The 23,613-nt window shown below is 38.7% G+C and overlaps 2 protein-coding genes across 3 annotated transcripts; one reads left to right on the top strand and one right to left on the bottom strand.

Moving 5' to 3' along the window:
- Positions 1-42: 42 nt before the first annotated feature.
- Rchy1 (ring finger and CHY zinc finger domain containing 1) lies at positions 43-15,356 on the bottom strand. Of its 2 annotated transcripts, XM_034508788.2 has the most exons (9): positions 14,858-15,356; positions 9,417-9,536; positions 9,079-9,194; positions 6,220-6,298; positions 3,993-4,037; positions 3,824-3,882; positions 3,713-3,739; positions 2,749-2,869; positions 43-672 (listed from the first exon to the last, which is right to left on the bottom strand). In XM_034508788.2, the coding sequence occupies exons 1-9, from the start codon at positions 14,945-14,947 to the stop codon at positions 544-546; spliced, it is 786 nt and encodes a 261-aa protein (XP_034364679.1). In that variant the 5' UTR covers positions 14,948-15,356; the 3' UTR covers positions 43-543. The 2 variants fall into 2 exon arrangements, with proteins under 2 accessions (XP_034364679.1, XP_076794888.1); XM_076938773.1 differs by lacking the exons at positions 9,079-9,194; positions 9,417-9,536 and having other exon boundaries at positions 409-672; positions 14,858-15,070.
- A 431-nt stretch (positions 15,357-15,787) lies between these two features.
- Thap6 (THAP domain containing 6) lies at positions 15,788-22,919 on the top strand. The gene is given in 6 exon segments (XM_076938774.1): positions 15,788-16,013; positions 17,360-17,523; positions 17,526-17,563; positions 18,546-18,567; positions 18,751-18,851; positions 22,543-22,919. Coding segments are annotated over 6 exon segments (645 nt in total). The 5' UTR covers positions 15,788-15,933; the 3' UTR covers positions 22,783-22,919.
- The last annotated feature ends 694 nt before the right edge of the window (positions 22,920-23,613 follow it).

The raw sequence follows: 23,613 nt of genomic DNA on the forward strand, positions 1-23,613 counted from the left end.
AATAAACCTTGACAAAAAAAATCTGTAAAACAATTATTTCAGTACAATTTCATAAGCAGTTTATTACATAAAATTGTAGATATAGGACTGTCTTAGAAAATTAAAAAGTACATGTAATTAGATTTTAACAATAAGAACTTAAAAAATATAGTACAGCCCTTAAAATCAAAGACTAGTTAAAAATGAATGTAGTTCTATCAAGAACTAGAAATTAACTCTGCGTGCATAGTGTCACTTAAAAGTTCCATGAAAATATAAAATATTTCAATAAATGTGACTCTATCTGGGACAAACATCACTGGCTTCAAAACTTGACACTAAAGGAATTTCCAATCTACACAGGCTCAAAGGCTTCACCCAGTAAGCGCTATTATAATTCCATCCAGAGATCTTGAATACTCAGGTGTATAGGGTGTGATCCACTGTTGTGACAGTGGTATGAAACATCTTTAATACATAGTTAGGACACATTCTGACACCAGGATCTTTTACACAGAGCTTCATCTACATCACAGAGCTGTTCTCCAGACAAGGACAAGCTTCTCACTGCTGATCCCCTGATACTCTACGGCCTCCAGCTTGAGCAGTATTGTAGGAGTCACAAAGCTTACATTTCATCCCTAAGATATGGAACTGGACTGTGGATCGTCCATTACAGTCATTGCAGAGAATCTGAAAAATTAAGAGTAAGAATTTTAAGCCTTGTAACTACAAGTGACACTGCCTGATTAGCAATCATTTGAAAGTCACATAAAAGATGTAAAAATACAATTATGTCTAAGCATTTCTGAAGTAAAAATGTCTTTTCTCCAATGAGTATTTTAAAGGTTATTAAGATGGCTTTAAATTTATAAAATGAAAATATGAATGAGCACAGAACACTCAATTTAAAATACTTCCTAAAAGTATATATAATACAAGCAAAAAAATTAACATGGATATATTCAGATCTTATCACTAAGCAAACACTTAAAATTTAAAAACAAAATAATACACATGATGACTTCATTATTTTCACTGGCACTCAGAATTTACCTTAACTAATAAAACTGAAATTTCTACAAATTAGAATATTTTTGCTTAATTTTTAGGCTTACTATGCCTCAGGAATGAATTCAAGAAGAAAACTTTCTAAATGAAAGTTCTAAAGCCAGAGATTATTGCATATCCCTAAGACAACAAGGACTCCATCTTTTCTGGTGCTAAGATCCCCAGAATACAAGTGTTCATCTGCAAATAGATCAATATATAACTACACAGCAGTCTTAGCATAATTTGGAAAAGGACTTATAAATATTCTAAACAGACAGACATTAGAGATTGTCTGAGAAGTGACCTCTATCAGGTACAGTGTTGTTGAGGTTTCTGTTGTTTGTTTTGTGTGTGTGTGTGTGTCTGTGTGTGTGTGTTTCATGTGTGCTTGTGTGTATGCCTGTGTGTCTAGGTGGTTTGTATGCATGTGTGGGTACACATGGAGACCTGAGGTCAATGTTGGATGCCTTTCCTTCGTTGCTCTCTACCTTCATTTTTTGAGACAGAGTCTCTCACTAAACACAAATGTTCAACCAGGATGGCTGACTGGCCAGTGACTTTCGGGAAACTGTCTACCTCCTCTTCCTAAAGGACAAGGTTAGAGGCATGCATGACCATGCCTAGCTTTTTCCATGCATTCTGGACATCCAAACTCAGGTCATTGTGCTTGGTGTCAGACACATTACCAAATGAGCCATAGTCTCATTCTTAGCATATGAGCATAGAGTTTCTTTATAAATGACAAAATATCCTAATACTGTGGTGCTGTTTGTACACTCCATGAATATACTAAGTCAATGAATTGTACACTTTTAATTAAGGAATGAACTCCACTGTATGTGAGGTGTAACTTCATAAAGCTATTACTTCAAAGAAGGCATCTACATGAACACAGTAAACATCAGCCTCCAGTAAGCATCCCAGTATCAGATAGTATCTAAGGAAATCTTCCATTGTCCTTAGTACCAATTCAACTTTAATTCTGGAAGTTTCCAGAGTAAATAAACCAGAAAGGTTTTTGGTTTTATTTTATGGTACTTGGATCAAATCTAGGACCTTGCACTCACTATCTCCTACTGAGGTACACATATTCAACATTAAAATATTATTTAGCTTTGTTTCATCCTTGTGTTCTGAAGTATCTATAGGTGTTTAGAACATGTATATGTCCAAATGTTATTAAGACATCCAAAAGCTATTATTTTCCAACTCTGATTTAAACTCAATACTATGCTGAAAATAAGACACATGGCAACCCTGTCATTTTTCTATAAGTCAAAGGATAAGCTAACTGAGACCAAATGACGTCTACAACAAAATACAAAGGTTAGAAAACATTAAAACCCAAAGGTAGTTTTCAAAAACAGCAAACAGAGTCTCCTGAAAAAAAATTTTGAAAATTTAAGTGAAGCATAAGTAAAATAAAACATCAATGATCCACTTCTGACTCTAGCGAGCAAGCTGCCAAAAATTCATAATCAAGTATTTGCCTGCCACCTAGTGTTGAAAGAAACTACACAAAGGTATTCTTAGGGATTTTCCTCCCCTAGTCTGATAGCAATATAAAAAAAATTATTTAAATCATTTCTCCCTGCTTTAATTAATTACAATGGTACTATGTCAAAGCAGTAATTTTTAGAATTTAAGCAAAGAGGCAAAAGAAAGAAAGGATATCACCAAAAAACCTAAAAAGTTCTAAACATAGATTCTACTTACGTCAACAGTCACATTCTGGTATTCCGATGGCATAGGAGTCTGTGCTACCTCATTATCTAATTGCCTCCAGTACCGAGTCATGTCTAAAGCAGAATGCATACACAATGGGCATCTGTAACCTCTGCAAGAGACAGTAAGTGGGATCTACATCAACTCGGGCATACAGAAGACATAGCTCCCTGGCACATAAACCTCCAGGGTATTAGTCTACAAGTCAAGTTAATTTCTCAGGAACCTGAAAAATCTATGCTAAAAAAGACAAATATTAAATTCAGCACCTCATGATACTTTTAAGTCCTAAGTCTTTATCCTTAACTCTCTAAAATAGAAAACCAGTCAATATCCTCTGAAGAATTATGCCTTTCCCTAAAAATACCAATTACAGAATTCATTAGCTAAGCAATTTTAATTTCTTAGGACACTGATGTAAAGAAATGGTTTTCCTAAAAAGCTATCCCAATCATAGTACTACTTCCTTCATAAAATTTTTTAAAAGCTGCTACAGGTCTAAGGTATTAAATTTTCTGTTCATTCATCAGTAGAACCAAAACACATTTCTTCTATTTCTTTTTTCTATTTCTCATCTTATTGTAGTTCCAGTTTAATATATATATATATATGTTTTCTTTACAGTTCATTGCTGGATCAATATACTGAATTAATAAAATTTGGACCCTATTCCTTGGTGCTTTTCTCCGTATATACAGCTGGAAAACAAGAGGTTTTGCCAGCCTTGAGCTGTGGGAAGAAGTAGGCAGGGTAAGGACATGAGAGCAAAGGTGCAGTCCTGTTCCCCAAGATCCCACACTCAGCTAAACAGCAGTCACCTACTCTCCTCACCACCATGTATGTATCTACCATACCCAAATAGTGTACCTGGCCATCATGTTTGCCCACCCTACCACCCTTTCACAAAACACAAACATCTTAAAACTGTAAGCTTTTAAATCCATCAAAAACTCACTCTTTCAACATTTCTTCATAACACGTTCTGAAAGAAAATAGAACATCATTTCAGTAAATGGAAAGCTCCATTATCTGCATATACCTCTGAGCAGGAAGAAAGACATCTTACCTATGTAGGAGATGCCCACATGGCAAGACATGAGCAACAACACGGGAGGTGTGAATGTCCTAAAAGGAAAGAAAGTTATCAGTGCTTGCATGCAGACACTAGTAACATCCAAGCACTTCAAATTCAAAGCAGACTTCCAAAGTGAGAACAAGAACTATTCCACACTCACCTCCAAGCATATCGGACAATTCTGCCGGGAAACATTTTCAATGCACTGTTTAAAAGAAAGTCTTACGTTAACAAAAGCATCCAAAAATAAAAACACCAATTATAACAGCATCAATAAAATACATAAATACTACAAAATAAACTAAGAGAGCCAGTGAGATGACTCAGTAGACTTGCCACCAGGCCTGAAGACCTGAGTTCAATCCCTGGAACCCACATGCTGGAAGGAGAGACCCCCATTCCAGCAAGCTGTCCTCTGACCTCCACAGGTGAACTACATTAGAATCCCAGCAGTGGGAAGTTTTTATCATGGCAAGACATGTCTAGTACAAGGAGATAAAGGAAAACACTAAGCCACAGGTCATTTCAGTAGAAGCCAGGATCCTTTACTAACATTTAAACAGTGAATAACAGCTGAACAATTTTTAAAATAATAAGAGGACATATATAGCTTTCTAAAAGTAAGAGTTTAGTGCAGAGAAATCCTTCAAAAAATGAACTGAAAAATCTGGATTATAATCTCAGCCCTGCCATTTATGAATCTTTAAGATTTTAGAAAAGCCAGCACTTCTTCAGTCTAATTTTCTCCATTTATAAAATAAAACTAAAACATATATTTCATTTTTGTTCTCAAGTATGCTCCATATGTACACAAACCCACCTACCTTAGCATCTAAATAATTACAATGTTTCTGACAGTCAGTAGCTAAGTGAATGAAATGCAATGAGCTGGCTGTGTGTATACACACATGTGCATGTGTATGTGTGAACACAATGTATTATTTGTGCTCTGGACAGCAGAACAGAGCCAGAGAAATATAACCCATGAGGCCACTGACTCCAGACTGTCATCATTAGCCTGTCTTTTTTCATTTTTATCTTGAGAAGAGGTACCTCTATGTCACTCAGGTGAGTTATGAACTTACAGCACATCTGCTAAGACTGCAAGCATGTGCTACAACCTCTGCCCATTTACTGTGCTAACACCCCCAAGTTTTTAAAGTCAGACTCAGTCTTAACAAACACATTCTGCTCATCAAGTTCCTTTAAGCTAAAGACGGGGAATCTTGGGATAATCTTTCACTCTGATTCTCAGTTATCGCTTCCTAGTATTCATCCTGACTTTCCTCACTACCATACAATTTTAGGTCAAGTCCTACCTAATATTGAATTTCTATAAGAATCTTTTACCTTTATCTTCTACAGAACACAGTGATTATTAAATTATTTCAAATATTCTTTGTGTGTATATTCTTTCTCTTCGTCTCATCTTCAGACAGAAGGCTATTAGTCTCTGTGCTGGAATGTCCTGTACTTTTATACTTTGCTCTGCTGATCCTCCATTCTTTGAATTCTTACAGTAGATAAAATCAGTACTGTAAATATACATTGTTTTGAAGTAGATTGAGGGTCTGGAATTACAATAAAATTCCTATATCCACATTTATAAGTCTTAATCATGAAAGGAAACACAAAGAATACTAATTATTCTTGGAACACTATGTAAATAGGTTATATCACTTAACATTTTTCCTTTTAAAGTTAAATCTTAGAAGCAATATCAATGATAAGAATCAATTAACTGAGAAGCTGTACTGGCTGGTTTATGTCAACTTTGTCATCAAAGAGGAAGGAAAATCAGTTGAGGATATACTTCCAAGAAATCCAGACGTAAGGCATTTCCTCAATTAGTGATTAATGAAAGAGGGCCCAGCCCATGGTGGGTGGTCCTGGATTCTATAAGAAAGCAGAATATGAGCAAACTGGAGAAAAAAGGCCAGTAAGCAGTACCCCTCCATGACTTCTGCATCAGCTCTAAGATTCTGTTCTATTTGAGTTCCTGTCCTGACTTCCTTGAATAACAAAAACAGCAATATGGAAATGTAATAATATGGAAATGTAAGCCAAATAAACCTCTCTTTCCCCAAGGTGCTTTTTGGTCATGGTATTTCCACACAGCCATAGAAACCCTAACTAAGAAGCTGTCAGCAACACGCTAATGACTGCTGTAGACACTCTTACATTACAGAGAACAAACTATGGATCCAAGATTCTTAGGCATATATTTTATATTACCTACTAAATTCTGCTTTTTGGGAAAGCAAAAAAAAATATAGCTGAAGTTGGTAATATATGAAAAATATCACATTTCCAAAACATATTAATATTTAAGCTGGTTTTCAAAAACATTAACATTTTTCTTAAATTATGCAAACTGAATAATGTACCTTATGTTTTCCTCGAAGATTCATGGCTAGGCATAAGTTACATTTCAAGCAATGGAAAAAATCTTCCTTTGGACCAATCCTAACAAAACATAACATGAAGGCCAAAAGATTGTTTTTTTTATTACACGATAATTTGTTCACTATATAATGCCCAAACTTAGGCCTACTGTAAAAATATTCAAACCACATATGGAGTCAAAGGTAAACACACAAGCAGAGTGACAGATATTCTTTAAGGCTTCTTTTCTTCTGTAAAGAGGGAAACAGATGCACACAATGGGCACAAAATTTGAGCTTTATTTCTTACACAATTCTAATATGCTGTTCTGCAACTTATTTACACTTACTAATATAGCCCAAGGATCATTATGTCTGTCCATAGGAAACCTCTTCCTTCTTCTTAATAGTACAGGGTAAGGATGTATCATGTTCAACAATATTCCTTATTGATATAATTTAGATTATTTTTCAAGATTCCTACAAGTGACCCTAATGAGTTAGAGGAGACTGGATCATCAACTATAATCCTGGCAACCTGAGCCTCCAAAAGACTGCTAGCTTACACTCCCACAGACAGTGCAGGATCCATGTTCCTCACAACCTGAACATACATCAGCACATGGATAATAGAAAAAAATACACCACTTTAACTTTCATTTCTCAAATTACAAAGGACTATTCTTTAATACTAAAGAATTGTTTATATTTTTTGTGAATCTTCTGTTGATATGCCCTGCTCATTTTTCTACCTGGTTATTTGCCTTTTATCAATTTAAAAGAAATCTTTATATAGTCTGGATATTCATCTTTTTCATTTATGTATGTTCGGATTAATTCTCTGATCTGTGGTCTACAAAGTGAGTTCTAGGACAACCAAGGTTATAAGCAGAGAAACCTTATCTCAAATAACTTAAAAAAACATGTTCAATATTTCTTGGCTTTTCACAATTTTGCTCTCATATGATAAAGGATGATCAAACTTAAAAACACAACACAACATTGTTAAAGATTTACAAGCAAAATTAGCAAGTTAAAAAAATGAGAAAGAATGAAGATTAAACTCAGCATTTACAAACTCTTTAGCCAATACATCTACTGTCCCCTAGTCCAATTCCTTTTTAATAAATTTTGTTCTAAATTAGGCAGTGGTGGCATATGCCTTTAATCCCATTACTCGGGAAACAGAGGCAGGCGAATCTCTATGCTCGAGGCCAGCCTGGTCTACAGAGCTAGTTCCAGGACAGCCAAGGCTATACAAAGAAAGCCTGTCTCAAAAAACAAACAAGTAAACAAATTCTGTTTTAAAGAATAAAATTTTATATTATTCTATGACATTATTCTTTATTAGAGATCTTCCAAAGAACAAAAGGTCCTTGTTGAAGGTCAGCTTCAACACCACAGTTATCTGAGGAGTAGTAAATGTGGAGGAGTCTGAGATAACTGGGGCCAGTGCTGATAGCAGCATGCAATTTACAGGGCCAGCACTGGTGGTGCTGGTGAGAGCAAGACTTAATTATCTGGGGCCAGCACTCTCTGTGACCAGTGAAAAACTCTGAACTCTTGTAACTTTTGGGGGGCCAGCAAGAAAGAAAAGGAAAGAGAGAAAATCATACACACACACACACTGGATGAAACAAAGCAGGCTTCAACAAGCAAGCTCCAACAACTTCATACATACATATACATACATACACACATATGTAAGTACAGACAGACAGACAGACATTAGGTGGATAGAGCAAAGCTCTAGAGAGCAAGTTCTAACAACTTCATTTTTTCTCTTAGCTTTTTTATACCCCCCCAAGACAAAGTTCTTTATATAAGAGGAAAAATTACCTCATTCAAAAACAGATAAAATGTTCTGTCAAGGCAAAATCATCCCCATTAAATAAGAGAAAGAGAGAGAGAGAGAGAGAGAAGGAACCCATAAAGTGTCACCAACGTGACCAACCAAACATGACCTCAACAACAAAGACACCAATGAACATGCCATGCTGAACTGCACAAGAGAAGAGCCACCCATCAGGCCTCAACCCTACACAAAGAATTACAGGCACCTAGTAAAGTGGGGAGCAGAACAGGTGGCCCCTCCCCAGGGAAGAGAACATTCAATGGTTGTCCAGTGCCAAATGGTCATCCCTGAACACATGCATACGAGTAACATAACATGGGTCAAGAAGTTATATTTAGTAATATATATGTACATATAAATACATACATGTATGCAGTAACAACTGGTGAAGGAGAGCAGGGGGTAGGTATATGATGCATGACTGTATCTTAGATGAATGACCTCCCTTAAAACAAAAGAAAACAAAACTGGGCAGTGGTGGCACACAACTTTAAAGCCAGCACTCAGGAAGCAGAGGGCAGTGGCTCTGAGTGCAGGGTCAGCATGGACTATACAGTGAGCAGTGAGATCCTATTTCAAAGCAAAACAAGTTAATTTTTAAAACTATTTGTACTGGTTTGAATGAAAAGGTCCCCCACAAGCTCCAGGATCTGAATTCTTGGTGTCCTGTTGGTGGTGATGTTTGTAAGGGTTAAGAGGTATGGCCTTGCTGGAGGAAGTATGTCACTGACAATGACCTCTGAGACTCAGGTGATTTCTAGTTCTCATTCTCAGCCTCCTGCTTACTGTTCAAGACATGAGCTCTCAAGTTTAATGATCCAGCCACCATGCCTGTCACCTGCTGCCAAACTGTCCCCACCAACACAGATCCTAACCCTTGGGAACCACAGCTCAAATAAACTCTATTCTAAGTTGCCTTGTTTTATCACAGCAACAGAAAACTAACTAAAACACTGTTGCCCAAGTATACTGGAAATAATTCAAAGAGGACATTTTATATACAGTACCTACAAATCCCACAGTTGTCACAATGATACTGCTTCTTATCTTTGTCAAACAGGTGGCAAATATTGCAGTAATATTCTCCAAACAATGTGCTACAGTCTTCACAAGTCTGCTGGGCCTGAAAAGGTCACAGTAATTAAAAGCTCAAGTAACTTTACCAAAACTATTTAAATATCCAGAATTTATGTTAATGTTTAGCCTATTTTTATGTTTTTAAACGTCTAACTCAACAATGTTGCTTTCTCAGAAAATTAAGTCTTATTTCCAACTTTTGATTAAATTCTTTTCAATCCATCTTAAACCTTTAAAAAGAAATGGAGCAGACACCATGAAGCCTTACGTGCTGGAGTTTTTCACAGTTGATGCACTGCACCTCCTTCACTTGGAAACGATCCAGCTGGTGATCTTCATTGGTATCATGACACAGCCGGCAAGTATACAGCTTGTCACAACAAGGTGCCTGACACCCAGGAAAACAAAGGGAATATAAAAAGAGAAGACAAGTTAATTACAAAGAAAGTAAGTCCTACCTCCTTCCTGAATCAAGTTCACAGATTACAACCAGTGGATATGTGGCTAGCATTCATTTCTTGACACATTTGATGCTAATAATCTTCCCCTTCAGTATCTACTTGAATGACTCTAAATACAACTTTCAAACTCAAAACTTGAAAGATAAAAATCTCTAGACAAAACAAAAAACGACAAAAAATAACACCCAAATCTCATTCTCAGCCTAAATAGAATATAGTAACACCTTCTTAGACACTGTCAGAAAAGGGAAAAAAAAAATCATTTATGTATCTTGACATTTAAACACAAAATTTTCACTAATCATGATGCATTACCTAATATTGCATAGGATGCAGTAAATATAAAAAACAAAAGACAGTCATTGTTTGTTTTTTAGATACAGTCTATCTATCTATATATAGCCCCGGCTGTCCTGGAACTATGTAGAACAGGCTGGCCTCAAAATCATCTTATCCCTGCCTCCCAAGTGCTAGGACTAAAACCATGCATCACCACACCCAGTCTCACTGATTTTGAGAAAGTTAATAACTGCCAGTTGTCCACTGAAATCTGTTCCTTACTTCCTGAACACATTACCAAATTATTCTACAGTTGGATCTCACACATGAACATATGCCTTAAAATATGTCAAAATAATACAACAGGAAAAAAAAAAAACTTGACTCTAAAATAACCAAATGGAACAAAGGCTCTTTACCCATCTGATCACTTTGGAACTGTTATATGGAAAGAAATGTATTCTTTATTATTTAAACATCACTATTGTTACATCATTTCATTGTTCAGTATTTAATTTTTACCCTGCAATATCAAGAAATGCCCAGGCTTGGGATGTAGCTTAATGGAGGCTATTTGCCTAGCACCTGCAAGTTTCATTACCTAATCTCAGCACTCAAAATAGGAAAGTCAGGGAAAAAAAATCATTTATATACCTTAACATCTCTACTGGATGGTTTTGCGTGTCAACTTGACACAAGCTGGAGTTATCACAGAGCCTCCCTTGAGGAAATGCCTCCATGAAATCCAGCTGTAACACCTTTTCAAAATCAGTGATCAAGGGGGGAGGGTCTAGCCCATTGAGGGTGGTGTCATCCCTGGGCTGGTGGTCTTGGGTTCAATAAGAAAGCAAGCTGAGCAAGCCAGGAGAAGCAAGCCAGTAAACACCATTCCTCTATGACATCTGCCTCCAGGTTCCTGCCCTGTGTGAGTACCTGTCCTGATTTCGTTTGGTGATGAGTAGCAATGTGGAAGTGTAAGCTGAATCAACACTTTCCTCCCCAACTTGCTTCTTGGTCATGATGTTTTGTACAGGAATACAAACCCTGACTAAGACACATCTAAACACAAAATGTTTTAACTTCACTAATATTTACAAATATGATGCATAATATTGCATAGGATGCAATAAATATAAATTTTGGGAGGGGAGAGGAGGTAATCAAACTTAAGACACTCTCAGAGAAACAAAAAATGTTGGCCTGGTTGATTTTGTGTATCAAACTGACACAAGCTAGAGGCATCAGAGAGGACTTAGTTGAGGAAATGCCTACATGAGATCCACTTTCGAAATTAGTGATCAATGGGGGAGGGCCATATGAGTATTGTGGGTGGGACCATCCCTGGGCTGGTGGTCCTGGATTCTATGAGACAACATAGGGAAGCAAGCCAATAGCAGCAGCCCCCCATGGCTTCTGCTTTAGCTCTGGCCTCCAGGTTCCAGTCCTGCTTGCATTTCTGTCCTGACTTCCCCCCATGATGGACTATGGTATGGAAGCATAAGCCAAATAAAGCTGCTTTTTAGTTATAGTGTTTAGTCTCAGCAACAGAAACTCTAAGACATTAAAAAAAAAAAAATCTTAGGCCAGTGGAGTAGCCTAGTACTATTACTTTGCATATCTGCACATTACTGTTGGTTTCCTATGCTATAACTGAACCATAACATAGTTCATCCTTCATGCTAAACATGTTATTGGCTTCTTTTTTCTCCAACATTACTCTTACCTAAATATGAATACATCCACAATAATCTTTTCAATACATAATTTTTTCTCACTTTAAATGGCCTTGTATCCCAGCCCTCCTCTGACACAGTCTTATACTTAGACAACAGCAGTTCACAAACTCAGAACCTTGTTATACTCTAAAGCTGTTGGGATCCGACTTTAAGCAGAAAATGGCTAGAAAGCAGCTATCAACTTTGCAGCCATCTGGAGCCATATACCCTGATGAGAGACTTGTTTTTCAATAGCCTACAACAGCTGAAGCACACTCTGATAAATATCTTGTTTATCCCACATAGCTTGTTTTGCTGTTTAGTGACCCCAGCTGCATGGTGCATGTGGTAAAATGTTTTCACCTGTGTTCTCCTGCTTGTGCTTATAAATACCCAGGATTTCCTTGTAGTGGGTGTGGGTATGTGTGGTGGTCAGTAGGAAGTGTGAATATAGTCTGTGGGAGACAGTAAAGGAGACTTGACTACAGATCCTCTGGCTTGTCTCTATTCTTCGAGTCTCTTCCCCTTGTTCCCCCCACTCTCTCTCTTGCTAAACCCCCGACCTGCGGAACAGAGCAGGCCGAAACATAAAGCTCTTAAGGATATCAAAGAACTTTTAATTATATGATTATATTATAGCTACAATATCTCATACTAAAGTCACTAACATTTTGAAAGCACTGTCAACTGTTTCTCTTTCATAAGTTTGACTCCTTCCCCCTTTTAAGAAAATGTCTGCCATATACTCAAGCCTGAATGACCATTTTTTTTTCAAGTCAAACGTTCCATGAACAAAGCAATTAACTTACTTCACAAGCCAACTAATTGACTAAGAACTTTCCTCAAGAAAACCAAAGTGCTTGCTAAGTTTTCTACTTGTCAAATAAGTTATTGAAATGTTTATGAGTATGAGCTAAGATTTCATAAATATTAATAATTTTAGTGCAGGGAAGGAGGGAGGGAGGGAGGGAGGGAGGGAGGGAGGGAAGAAGGGAGGAGATGAAGGACTTAACAAGCCATGGAATGCAAACCAGTAGTAAGCAGCATTCCTCCACAGCTTCAGCTTCAGTTCCTACCTCCAGGTATCTGCCCTGCAGGAGATCCTGCCTTGGTTTCCCCTAATAACAAACTGTCACAGGAAGGGCAAACAATAAACCCTTTGCTCCCCAAGTAATTTTTACTTATGGTGTTTATTACAGCACTAGAGAAGCAAACTCCTGTGCTCTGCTGTGCCAGCTAAGATCAGCCTTACTTGTATGCTGGATCTTACCACTCTGATTACTCAATAGTTCTCTTTCCCAGCTGCATTACAAAATACCTGTTAGATCATTTCTCAGCGTACAGAAACATACTGTAACACAGCTTTCAGCAAAACAGCCACATTTTGTTCTCCTTGGCAATAAAAATCCAAAAATCCTCTATGCTATTTCCAATATCCACCTCAAGGAAGCTTCATCCTGGATCCTTCCACTGACACTTGTCAAGATCAACAGTGACTGTCCCCTTGCCAAATCAAAAGCCAGTTGTTACTCCTCATCTTACTTGAACAGTTACACTTGATCTAGCAGATGACTTGCTCCTATTTAAGGAAGTGGGAGAGGGGAAAGAAAAACAATGCTTGACACTCAGGGAAAAATATTTTAAGTGCTGTGAAACATAAATCTGGTTGTGCAATTTCTTTGCAGGGGTGGGTGGAGAAGGGCAGGTGTTAAATTCAGTTTCATACTTTACTTTGAAACTGTAAAAATATTTCAGTAGAAATGTAATCAAAAGAATAATATTTAACTCCTTATACAACATTAGATAATTGACCAGTCTGAAAAAATTCATCCAATGCAATGAATGCTCACCAAGCCATGGCCTACAGAAAAGGGTTTAAGTTGTCTTACAGATTTAAGCCTATCACTTAATCCTAACTTATAAGGTCAGTGACCAACAGGGCGGATTGTGAAGGTGGAGGAGCAGGAGGAGGGGAAGAAGAAGAGGAGGAGGAGGGGGAAGAGTAGGAGGTAGAAGAAGGGGAAGAAATGGAGGAGGGGGAGGAGGAGGAGAAGTTGATGATCACTGTGAGTGGTAGTTAATATTTACTACTAGTCACTGCTGGGGACACACCTCCTAAACACCACATGTGCACTCTAGTATGCAATCATCACACTGTTTATAAAAGAGGGACTTTCCCAGTTGGCAGAGAAGATTGAACCTAGAGACTCTCTGGTGAGGCCAGTACTCTAGCAATGACCCATATATACCCCAAGCCCCACCTCATTTTTTTCTTATTGGCAATAACACCTGCAGGCTGATATTCCTTGGGCCTCAGCTTCACAAATAGCCAGAAGTATGCATCTTCTGGAACTACAGGCCTTTACCATTAAGACCAGCTTTTAAAATTGTATATTTTATATACAAGCCCTTTAAAAAGTAGCTCACCCAAAATTACAGAGCAAGTTAAGAACAGATCTAAAGTATGCGGGGAAAGCTATAGGATTCCAACAGTCCAAGTTTCTTCTCAGTGGAAGGAGACTTCTGAAGACTAAAGCCAAGGCCTTCAGCATTTTAAATTCAATTATAAGGCTGAGTTATAACCTCAGCTCAAATTTCAGGTTTTCTCAACAAAATATTAACATTACTTCCTTAAAAAGAAAAATCAGGAAAGTCTTAACTGTGTGAAGGTCATTTTTAAAAACTCTAGATGACTAGAACGTCTCAAGCAGGAAAAATGATGGCATATTATATGCACTAGGCACTTCTCCAATATCCAACTTAATGGCAATTACACAACTCTCATTTCACACATATATTTTCTCCTGGACAGGTCTGGGCATATTCCTAGACAGCAAAATGAAGCTGACAACCTATACTATAAACTTACTATACGTAGAGAGATTATATTCTGATTTTCCCCTTGCTTATGCTGTCACTGCTGCTTCATACACACCTGAAAGAACTGCTTAGGACAGGCCTTTCACTTCCTCATTCTACCGCAAAAGACGAATAACCCCACTAGGGAAGTGACCTTATGCAAGGGCCAGGTCTTTACAAACAAGAACTTTGCAAAGTACAAAAGCTGAGATCGAGTACAGAGCTCTTGCTCGCCTTGCCAAAAACGTTCCCTGCAAGGGGAACCCAATTCCAGATGGAAGGTATCCTGACAAGCAGCTCAGTCTAAAACTTATGCCCAAGACTAACGGCCTAGCCCAACCTGCCCCAGCCCGACCAAAAGGCAGCTCCTCAGGAAGTGCCCTTTAAATCGTCACCTTGAGGAGACAGGCTCTGTCATAGTGCTCGCAGCCCCGCGGCCCTTGCGCCAGGTTGCGGACGCCATCTTCCTGCGCCGTCGCCGCCATCTCCTCCTCCACCTCCCCTTCACAATCCACAGAACCGTCCCCTAGCTTGGAAGCCACGCCTTAAAGAAGCAGAGCCGGTCTGATAACCCCTCCTCCTCGGAGCACCTGCCACCAGTCAAGATGGTGGCTGATCACGTGATCTGGAGCAGCCAGATTTCCGGTTCCTGGTCGAAGGGGCGAAAGCCAAAAGAGACGCTTAGTCGGTGATTGACTTTAGTCGCTGTCGTCGCTCTAACGGTAATAACTCTTAAGTTGGCTCTTCTGTCCCCCGGCATCGCTGCCAGCCCGGATTGCGGGGCGAAGGGACCGCCACAACGCCGGGCGGGTGCTGCTGCAGGCTGCGCTGGGCCGCCGGCGCCTGTGAGGAGCGGCCCCTCCCTCGGCCTGGCCCCCCGGCCTCCTCCAAAAGGGGGCGGAGCTCGGCGGCTGCGCACGCAGCTCCTAGAGCCGATGGTTCCTTTCTTCTTTCCCTGCACCTCCTTTAAAAGAGGTGCCTGTCACCACCCAAGACACCAGAACGAAAAGTGAAAAAAAGCAGGCAAGCCACGCCACGTCCCAGTGGAACTCACAGATGGGTAGAACTCACTGCATTAAATCAGATCACAACTTGGAGCGACACTGGGAGAACAATCAAATATGGTTTCCCCGGGGAAGGGGATACTCGAGGTGAAAGTTGAATGGCAAACAGTACGCCAACAGGAGTTAGTGTGCAAAGATCTCTGGAAGAGAAAAATCTAGCCCGTAAGAATATGAGAGGAATAAAGAAGCCTACAAAGTTGGAATCTCAGACCTCAAGGTGCATAACTTAATGCCCACTCTTACAAAATACCAAGACTTAGATAAAACATTTTATCAGCAAAACTTTAGGTGTTGGGGATCGGGGGACGAGAGGAGGCGATTGTGCGGGAGGAGATGCCTTTGGCTCCGCCCTAAAGTTAATAACTCATTTTAATTCTCTTACAGTTTTGTTAAGAGTTGCTAAAATCATGGTGAAATGTTGCTCGGCCATTGGATGTGCTTCTCCCTGCTTGCCAAATTCCAAGTTAAAAGGACTAACATTTCATGTGTAAGAAAGACTCTGCTGTACTCAAGGTGAATACTTTTAACGTTTTACTAAAAATGATTCTACCTGAGTCTGCAGTTATAAGCATTGTTCCCAAGTCCTTTTAAAATAACCTTGTTAAATTTGACAATGTTTTTTTTATAATGTCCAAGTTTTAAGTGTCAGGGAATGAAAGACCAGATAACACCACCACCAAAAATAAAATACACCCTTGCACAAATTGTCAGACTCATCTTTGCTAACATTTACATTCTAACTGTATTAAGTTCACTGTTGTTTCTATGTAGTTTACAATCTGAGGGCTCATTGTTCAAATATCCATACCTTCTATTTAGAAATAGATGAGGCAAAGTTCTTCACTGTAAACTACAAGTTAAGACCAAGGATTATTTAGCTGCATTGCATATAAGGTTTGAGGATTCTAATTTTGTGTTTGGCCATTCCTGTGACACCCATAGGAAGGGTCTAGTAGGATTTAATAAACATTCCTAGGATTTTGCAGGTTTTGTGAAGCACTGTTATTACTAGGGAAAGATCTAGTTACTTTACTCGGCATGGAAATAAAAAGTATGTATGTGCTACTATATCCCAAAACAATATTGAACTAGCTTGGAAACTTTGAGAAACCTGATTATTGCCTCCCATATCTGTCAAAATAGTTGTAGCCCCTAGACTCTGCTGCTCTTCTCTGCACCCATTCATAAAGCATGTCTAGGCCTGTTGTATGTGAGTTGCTATACAAGTAATTTTCAGGTTTGACAGAAAGGTGAAAGCTCAAGAGGCCCTCCTAGTCACTGAGTATACATTCTGGATATCACCTCAGAAAGGGAAAGGCCAATGATATTCTTCAACTTCTTAAAGAAAAACCTTTCATTGCAAATCTTGCTACAATGTTCTAAATGTCCACTGAAACATTCATATGATACAGTAAAATTTAAATAAAGGCCATGTGTATGAAGAATTGTTTGCAGAAAAATCTGGATATTAAAACTGAGCTATGAGGCCAACAAAATGCCTTAGCAGGTAACAGCAGTTGTCACAAAGCCTAATGACCTAAATTCAATAACCAGGAACCACTTGATGGAAAGAGAGTAAATTTCTACAAACTGCCCTCTAATCTATACTACCTATGCTGTAGAATACTTTTGTGCATGTCTACACATGCATGCACGCATATACAACCATATGCAAATATATAAACATGTAATTTTTTTAGTTTGTTATATAAGGAACCATGATTTCTGAAATATTTCAGTTTGAATATATCAATAGTATTTGGTTTTAAAATATATTGTTGCTGGGTTTTTTGGGGGGGGGGTTGTTTTTTTGTTTTGTTTTGATTTTTTAAGATTCCCCACAGATGAAAACATCAAAAGAAAGTGGGTATTAGCCATGAAAAGACTAGATGTGAATACTGCAGGCATTTGGGAGCCTAAAAAAGGAGATGTGCTATGTTCAAGGCACTTCAAGAAGACAGACTTTGACAGAAGCACTCCAAACACTAAGCTGAAACCTCTGTCCCTTCTGTCTTTGAATCCCCCTGTCACTTGCAGGTTTGTTATGAGGTGTGGGAACTCATTCCCAGTGATAATTCTGAAGCCCCTTCAGCACCCTTGCGCTCGCATATGCTGCTTTCTCCATTTGAAGTGCGTTCTGTGAGTTTATTTTATAGGCTGTAGCTTCAGCTTTTATGATGCAGAGCAGGAGAATTGAGCCAGTACCCTCTCATACATATACATTACCAGGGTTCAGGTAAGTAGCCGGATGTAGAAAAATTGTTCTAACTCAGAATTGGTGTCTTAAAAAGAAGATTGAACTGAAGTTTCAGATTGGTAGTTGTTAAAAACTCAAGAGCTCAGTAGCAGTGCACAACTTTAATCCCAGCACTGCAGAGGCAGAAACAGGCAGATCTCTGAGTTCAAAGCCACCCTGGTCTACAGAGCAAGAACCAGCATGGCCAGGGGTATACAGAGAAACCCTGGCGCAAAACAAACAAACAAAGTCAAGAGCAAACTGCAAACAGGATCAAAATATGGTTTCAAGTAAAACCACAAAAAAGAAGAAGAAGAAGAAGAAGAAGAAGAAGAAGAAGAAGAAGAAGAAGAAGAAGAAGAAGAAGAAGAAGAAGAAGAAGGAAGAAGGAAGAGGAGGAGGAGGAAGAGGAAAAGAATGAAAGAGATAAGGTTAGAAAAGGAAAACAGAAATGTTGAGTAGCAGACCTAGCTGACTTTTGCTCTTTGTCAGTGATGATGCTGGGAGTTGGCCGCTTTGTCCTTGACGTCTCCCATGGCGTAATATATCTGAGAGTGCATTTTCTTCAGTAATTGTGGAACATGATTATTTCTTGTAAGTTACTTATTCAGGTCCTCTCCTGTCATCTTTTTAGAGGAGCCCTAGGGATGTAAACAAAATGAAAGCTACTGACTTCTGCAGCAGTTCTCATAAAAAGGAGTATGGTACTTCACGAGTTAGGGAGGAATCGAACTGTAAGAACAGATGCAGTATCTAAATGTTTTTATTAACTGTTCCTAACAGGAGAAAAGAGAAAAACTTCATTGTAGAAAAAACTTTGCCGGGTGGTGGTGGCGCACGCCTTTAATCCCAGCACTTGGGAGGCAGAGGCAGGTGGATTTCTGAGTTTGAGGCCAGCCTGGTCTACAGAGTGAGTTCCAGGACAGCCAGGGCTACACAGAGAAACCCTGTCTCGGAGAAAAAAACAAACAAAAAAAAAAAAAGAAAGAAAGAAAAAACTTCATTCTCAAAACCCTTCCCGTCATTAACCATGGTCACCAACTTGTTGGAGCCTCATGCATTGAAGAATTCCAACCCCAGTTCATTTTTGTAAGTAAATGTATCTACTGAGCAAGTGCTGAGTTCATTATTTTAAGGTAAATATGGCCTCTCCACTAGGATTAAATGTGTAAGAATCACAAGCCACTGGAGAGATGGCTCAGTGGTTAAGAGCACTAACTGTTTTTCCAGAGGTCCTGAGTTCAGTTCCCAGCAACCACATGGTAGCTCCCAACCATCTGGCATGGGATCCAGTGCCCTCTTTTGGCATGTCTGATAAATAAATCTTTAAAAAAAAAATCACAACAAAAAACAAAATGTGGGCTTGTTGGTAAGGGGTTCTTTAATATATGTTTCTAAGTAAGTGAGATTCCCATGACCACTGTCATTTGAATGTATGCAAGAGCAATACAGAAGTAGGTAATCATCTGGTTACATACTTAGTTTGAGGATTGCTTTTGCAAGGATTACTCTACCCATAAAATAATTCTTCCCTTTAAGTATTATATTTTCTACATGTGTCTTAGTAGGGGTTTGTATTCTTGCACAAAACATCATGACCAAGAAGCAAGTTGGGGAGGAAAGGGTTGATTCAGCTTACACTTCCACATTGCTGCTCATCACCAAAGGAAGTCAGGGCAGGCACTCACACAGGGCAGGAACCTGGAGGCAGGAGCTGATGCAGATGCCATAGAGGAATGGTGTTTACTGGCTTGCTTCTCCTGGCTTGCTCAGCTTGCTTTCTTATTGAACCCAAGACCACCAGCCCAGGGATGACACCACCCACAATGGGCTAGACCCTCCCCCCTTGATCACTGATTTTGAAAAGGTGTTACAGCTGGATCTTATGGAGGCATTTCCTCAAAGAAAGCTCCTTTCTCTGTGATAACTCCAGCTTGTGTCAACTTGATACACAAAACTAGCCAGTACAACATGGAAATGTGTAATTAAAAAATAGCTGTATCTTTAGGCTTTCTTGAAAAACAGTCACATACAATACAGAGTATTCAAGCTTCTATTTACTTATTCATAAACTGCTTGTTCATATAACGCCAGGCATTGAAAGGAAACTGTCTTACTGTAGCTTTATGATAACCGTTAACATTAGGTACTACTGACTTTGTTAGTTTTTCAAGGTGTTTTGGCTATTATAGATTCCTTACATTTCTATATGAATTTAAAATCACTTTGTAAAATTCTACCAAAAGCCATGCTGAATTTTCACCAGTTCGCTGTTGCCTCTGTAGACACCCTTGGGGACTACTGAGACTTCAAGGATGATAAGAGGCCTTTGAATTTGACCTTGAGTATTTGCTTGTCTTTCAGTTCTCAGCCTTCATAGCACTCAGCACTCAGATTGCTTTGTTGGGTTTGTGCCTCAGTATTTTACCTGTGTGCTGGCTGTTACAAATGCTGTTACTTTGTCTGCATCTAAAAGATGGAAATGCCATTCATTTTCTGTTGAGCTTATGTCTGACAAATGTCTGAACCCAAATATTAATTATAGTGGCTTTAATTTTCAAGGCCATCAGATTTTCTGCATAGCACATTATGTTCTCTGTGCTTAAGGATGATTCTAATTCTGCCTTTCTACTGTAAATGTCTTCCGTGTCTTTCCTTGCTTTACTGAACTGCCTTGAGCCTCCAGAGCAGGATGAATAGAAGTAGTATTGAGAGCCAATAGCCAGGCCTCATTCCATCTACTAGTGCCATTTTTCTCTTATAGGTTAATATGCTGATGACTTGTCAAGTGCTTAGCTAACCTTTTATTCCAGGAATGGCCCTTGCTTCATAATGCATGCTCCTGTTTATGTATTTTTGCGAATTTTTGTTTAATCTCTCCTTTGATGTTCAAGGGTTATAGTGAGCCTTTCGGGCTCTCCAGCCCATTTAATGTCTCATTGTCTGTCATCAATATCAGAATAATACTAACCTTTTTAAAAAGTGAGAAAATATTGCTGATTTTTCCAGTTTTCTGGAAAACAGTTTTTGTAGAATGATAAATTTCTGTTATAAATATTTGACAGGCTTTAGTGAATTTCTGTGGTTTGTTGTTTGTTGAAGGAAAAAATAGTAGCTTCTATCTTTCAAGGAATTTGTCCATTTCATCACAGTTACTACATTTATTAGGACAAAGCATTTAATACCATCTCCTTATTGATCCTTTTGTCAACTCTTTGCTTCTCTTCTGTTTCTGGTCTTTTACATTGCCAATTACTATGCCTGAAGGGTTAACAGGTTTCTTGGTCTTGATATAGCATATGGCTTTTACTCATTTTCTTTTATACTTCCCTAATTTCTGCTCACGTGTTATTATAATTTTTCTACTTATTTCACAAAAATGTTCTTGCCTTTTTCTAGTTATGATGAAAGCTGATGCCATTTAAGACTTGTATCTTTCTAGGCTAGGCATTCGATGGCATTAATTTTTCCCTAAGTATTACATTCCATAATAAGTTGTATTTTCTTTGTCTTGCATATTTTCAGTTTCTGTTTCAGTTTGGTGTTCAACCCATGGGTTACTTACAAGTTTATTATTCAGCGTAGGGGAGATGGCCCAGTGGTTATAAATGTGGTCATTCCATCTTTGCAAGGCAAACACAGGATCCCTGGAGCAATGTTAGTTGGCTCTGGATTTAGTGGACAGACCTTGCCTCAGTGAATAAAGGGGCCAGCAATAGAGGATGTTTCCTCTATTACATTAGCCTCAGGCCTCCACATGCACACACACACACACACACACACACACACACACACACAAAATTAGAAAAACAAAACAGCCTCCTTGGTTTCCCTAATGTTTTGCATAACCTCCTTGCTCTTAAATACCACACTCTGCATGGCTTTCCCATTCTTGCAGTAAGGCCTGCAAGCTCTTCCAAGGCCATAAACTAGAGTGGTCATAGCACGTACTGTATCTCCTATCTGTCTGTGAAGCTCTCTCTCTTACATAGTACCCATTATCCTCAAACATGTTTAGGTCTTTGGACCACACACTGGTTCATGTGGTATCAACCCAGTCTCTTTCTTCACCTTCCTAGAAGCAAAAGTTTTCTTCATTCATTTTAATATTGAATAACTTGATAAAAATAGCTTATAAGATCTTTCTATATCAGTGTTATTTTCTGTTTTCAAATGAACATTAACAAAGTACGTTATCAGCATACTACTTAAGCATAGCCAAAATAAATATTGACACGACCCAAATTATCTTTTTTAAATTCCAAGACTGGCGTTCTCTTCAGATCCCTTGCAATCAGCCTGAGCATGTGCTCTCATACGCCTTTCCAGGTACCTCTAACAAAGTAAGATTCCTCAAAACAAAGTAAAAGTAGCTGTCTTGGAGCTGGGGATGTAGCTCAGTTCGTAGAGTCCTTTCCAAACATTCTTGACATGAGAAACTGTGTCTGGGGGAAAAACTAAAATTCATTTGATAGATATAAACTTTTTTATCAGTGCCATACTTAAGGAATGAAAGCTGTATGGGTTTTGCAGGTGCAGTGCCCATAGCAAGCAGGAGCTTCAAATGAGCAGTGGTGTTCCATGCTCCTCACACATGCTGAGCCTCAGAAAGAAGAGAGCTTCAGGCACCATGATACTCCTTCCACTTGGTACCTATCTTGTCCTGTGTTTGTTAACCTGCTAATGATCTCCTCTAAGAACTGTAAATGAAGAAATAGCTGAAACTTAGTGTTAAGCTTCTGGCTGACCACTTGTCAGAGACCTGGTGTTTCTATTTCAGGAACATAGCTACAGTGTTATGGACAGTCCAAAGAAACTTAAGCATAAATTAGATCATGTGATAATCGAGTTGGAGAATGCCAAGGAAAGCCTACAGAATGTTTTGGACTGAGAAAAACATTTTCAAAAATCATTGAGGAAGACAATCAGGGAATTAAAGGATGAAAGTCTGATCAGCCAGGAAACAGCCAATAGACTGGATGCTTTCTGTTGAGAGTGTTGTCATGAAAGCACAGGATGAGACTGTATTTTGTGAAGTCGTTTCTTAAATGTTCCATCTGCAGTTGACATGATAATGCTTCTTAGAAGATTCTCCCACACCGCCACTCAGTCCTGTTGGCACTGACAGCATTATGCAAGCCAAAAACTTGTTAAACATGTGCAGAAAGGTGGTGTGGTCATGCTCTTGTGTGACTTGTGACAATTATGTTTTTACAGGCCTAAACTAGTACTGGGTCACTACTGTACAGTGGTTAAATCTCACAAAAGTCAGGAAATATATCAAGTTGGCCACATTAAATTCTGGCAATTAGAAAGAACAACATACATTTACTTGTATGTTTCATAGTAAATTGTGATTCTAATTTTAAATATTTTACTATAAAGCAGAATTTGTTTACAACACATGTTCATCTTGTACCCACCCCAAGGTGCTTTATTACTAATCATACTACAGAATATTCTTTTTAATGAGGTACTCGGTAGCACTGACCCTGAGAATAACACATGGAAAAGACTTAACTGCCTTTTAAGTTAAGAGGCAATTAAAGGAGACCACTGACAGGGTACCAGTTGTCTGGTATAGTGTGCCATTCCTCCTCACAGGGACTAATCTGATGTAAACCATAAAGAATAGCTTTAGGCACCAGAGTGGAAGCATGTGAAACATAAGGAAACTTATATAAAACATAAGAAAACAGGCAAACTATTTAAAATGTACAGACCTTGCTGTGGAAGTAGAAACAGAATTGGTGACTGTCCCGTGGCAGTAATTAATGACCTAGAGAAATGGACATTCAAAGAGCTGCTTTGAGACTTCTTACCAAATATACAAAAAAGAAAAGTCTTAGCT

The sequence above is a fragment of the Arvicanthis niloticus genome, chromosome 7, assembly GCF_011762505.2.
Source record: "Arvicanthis niloticus isolate mArvNil1 chromosome 7, mArvNil1.pat.X, whole genome shotgun sequence".
Taxonomy (NCBI): domain Eukaryota; kingdom Metazoa; phylum Chordata; class Mammalia; order Rodentia; family Muridae; genus Arvicanthis; species Arvicanthis niloticus.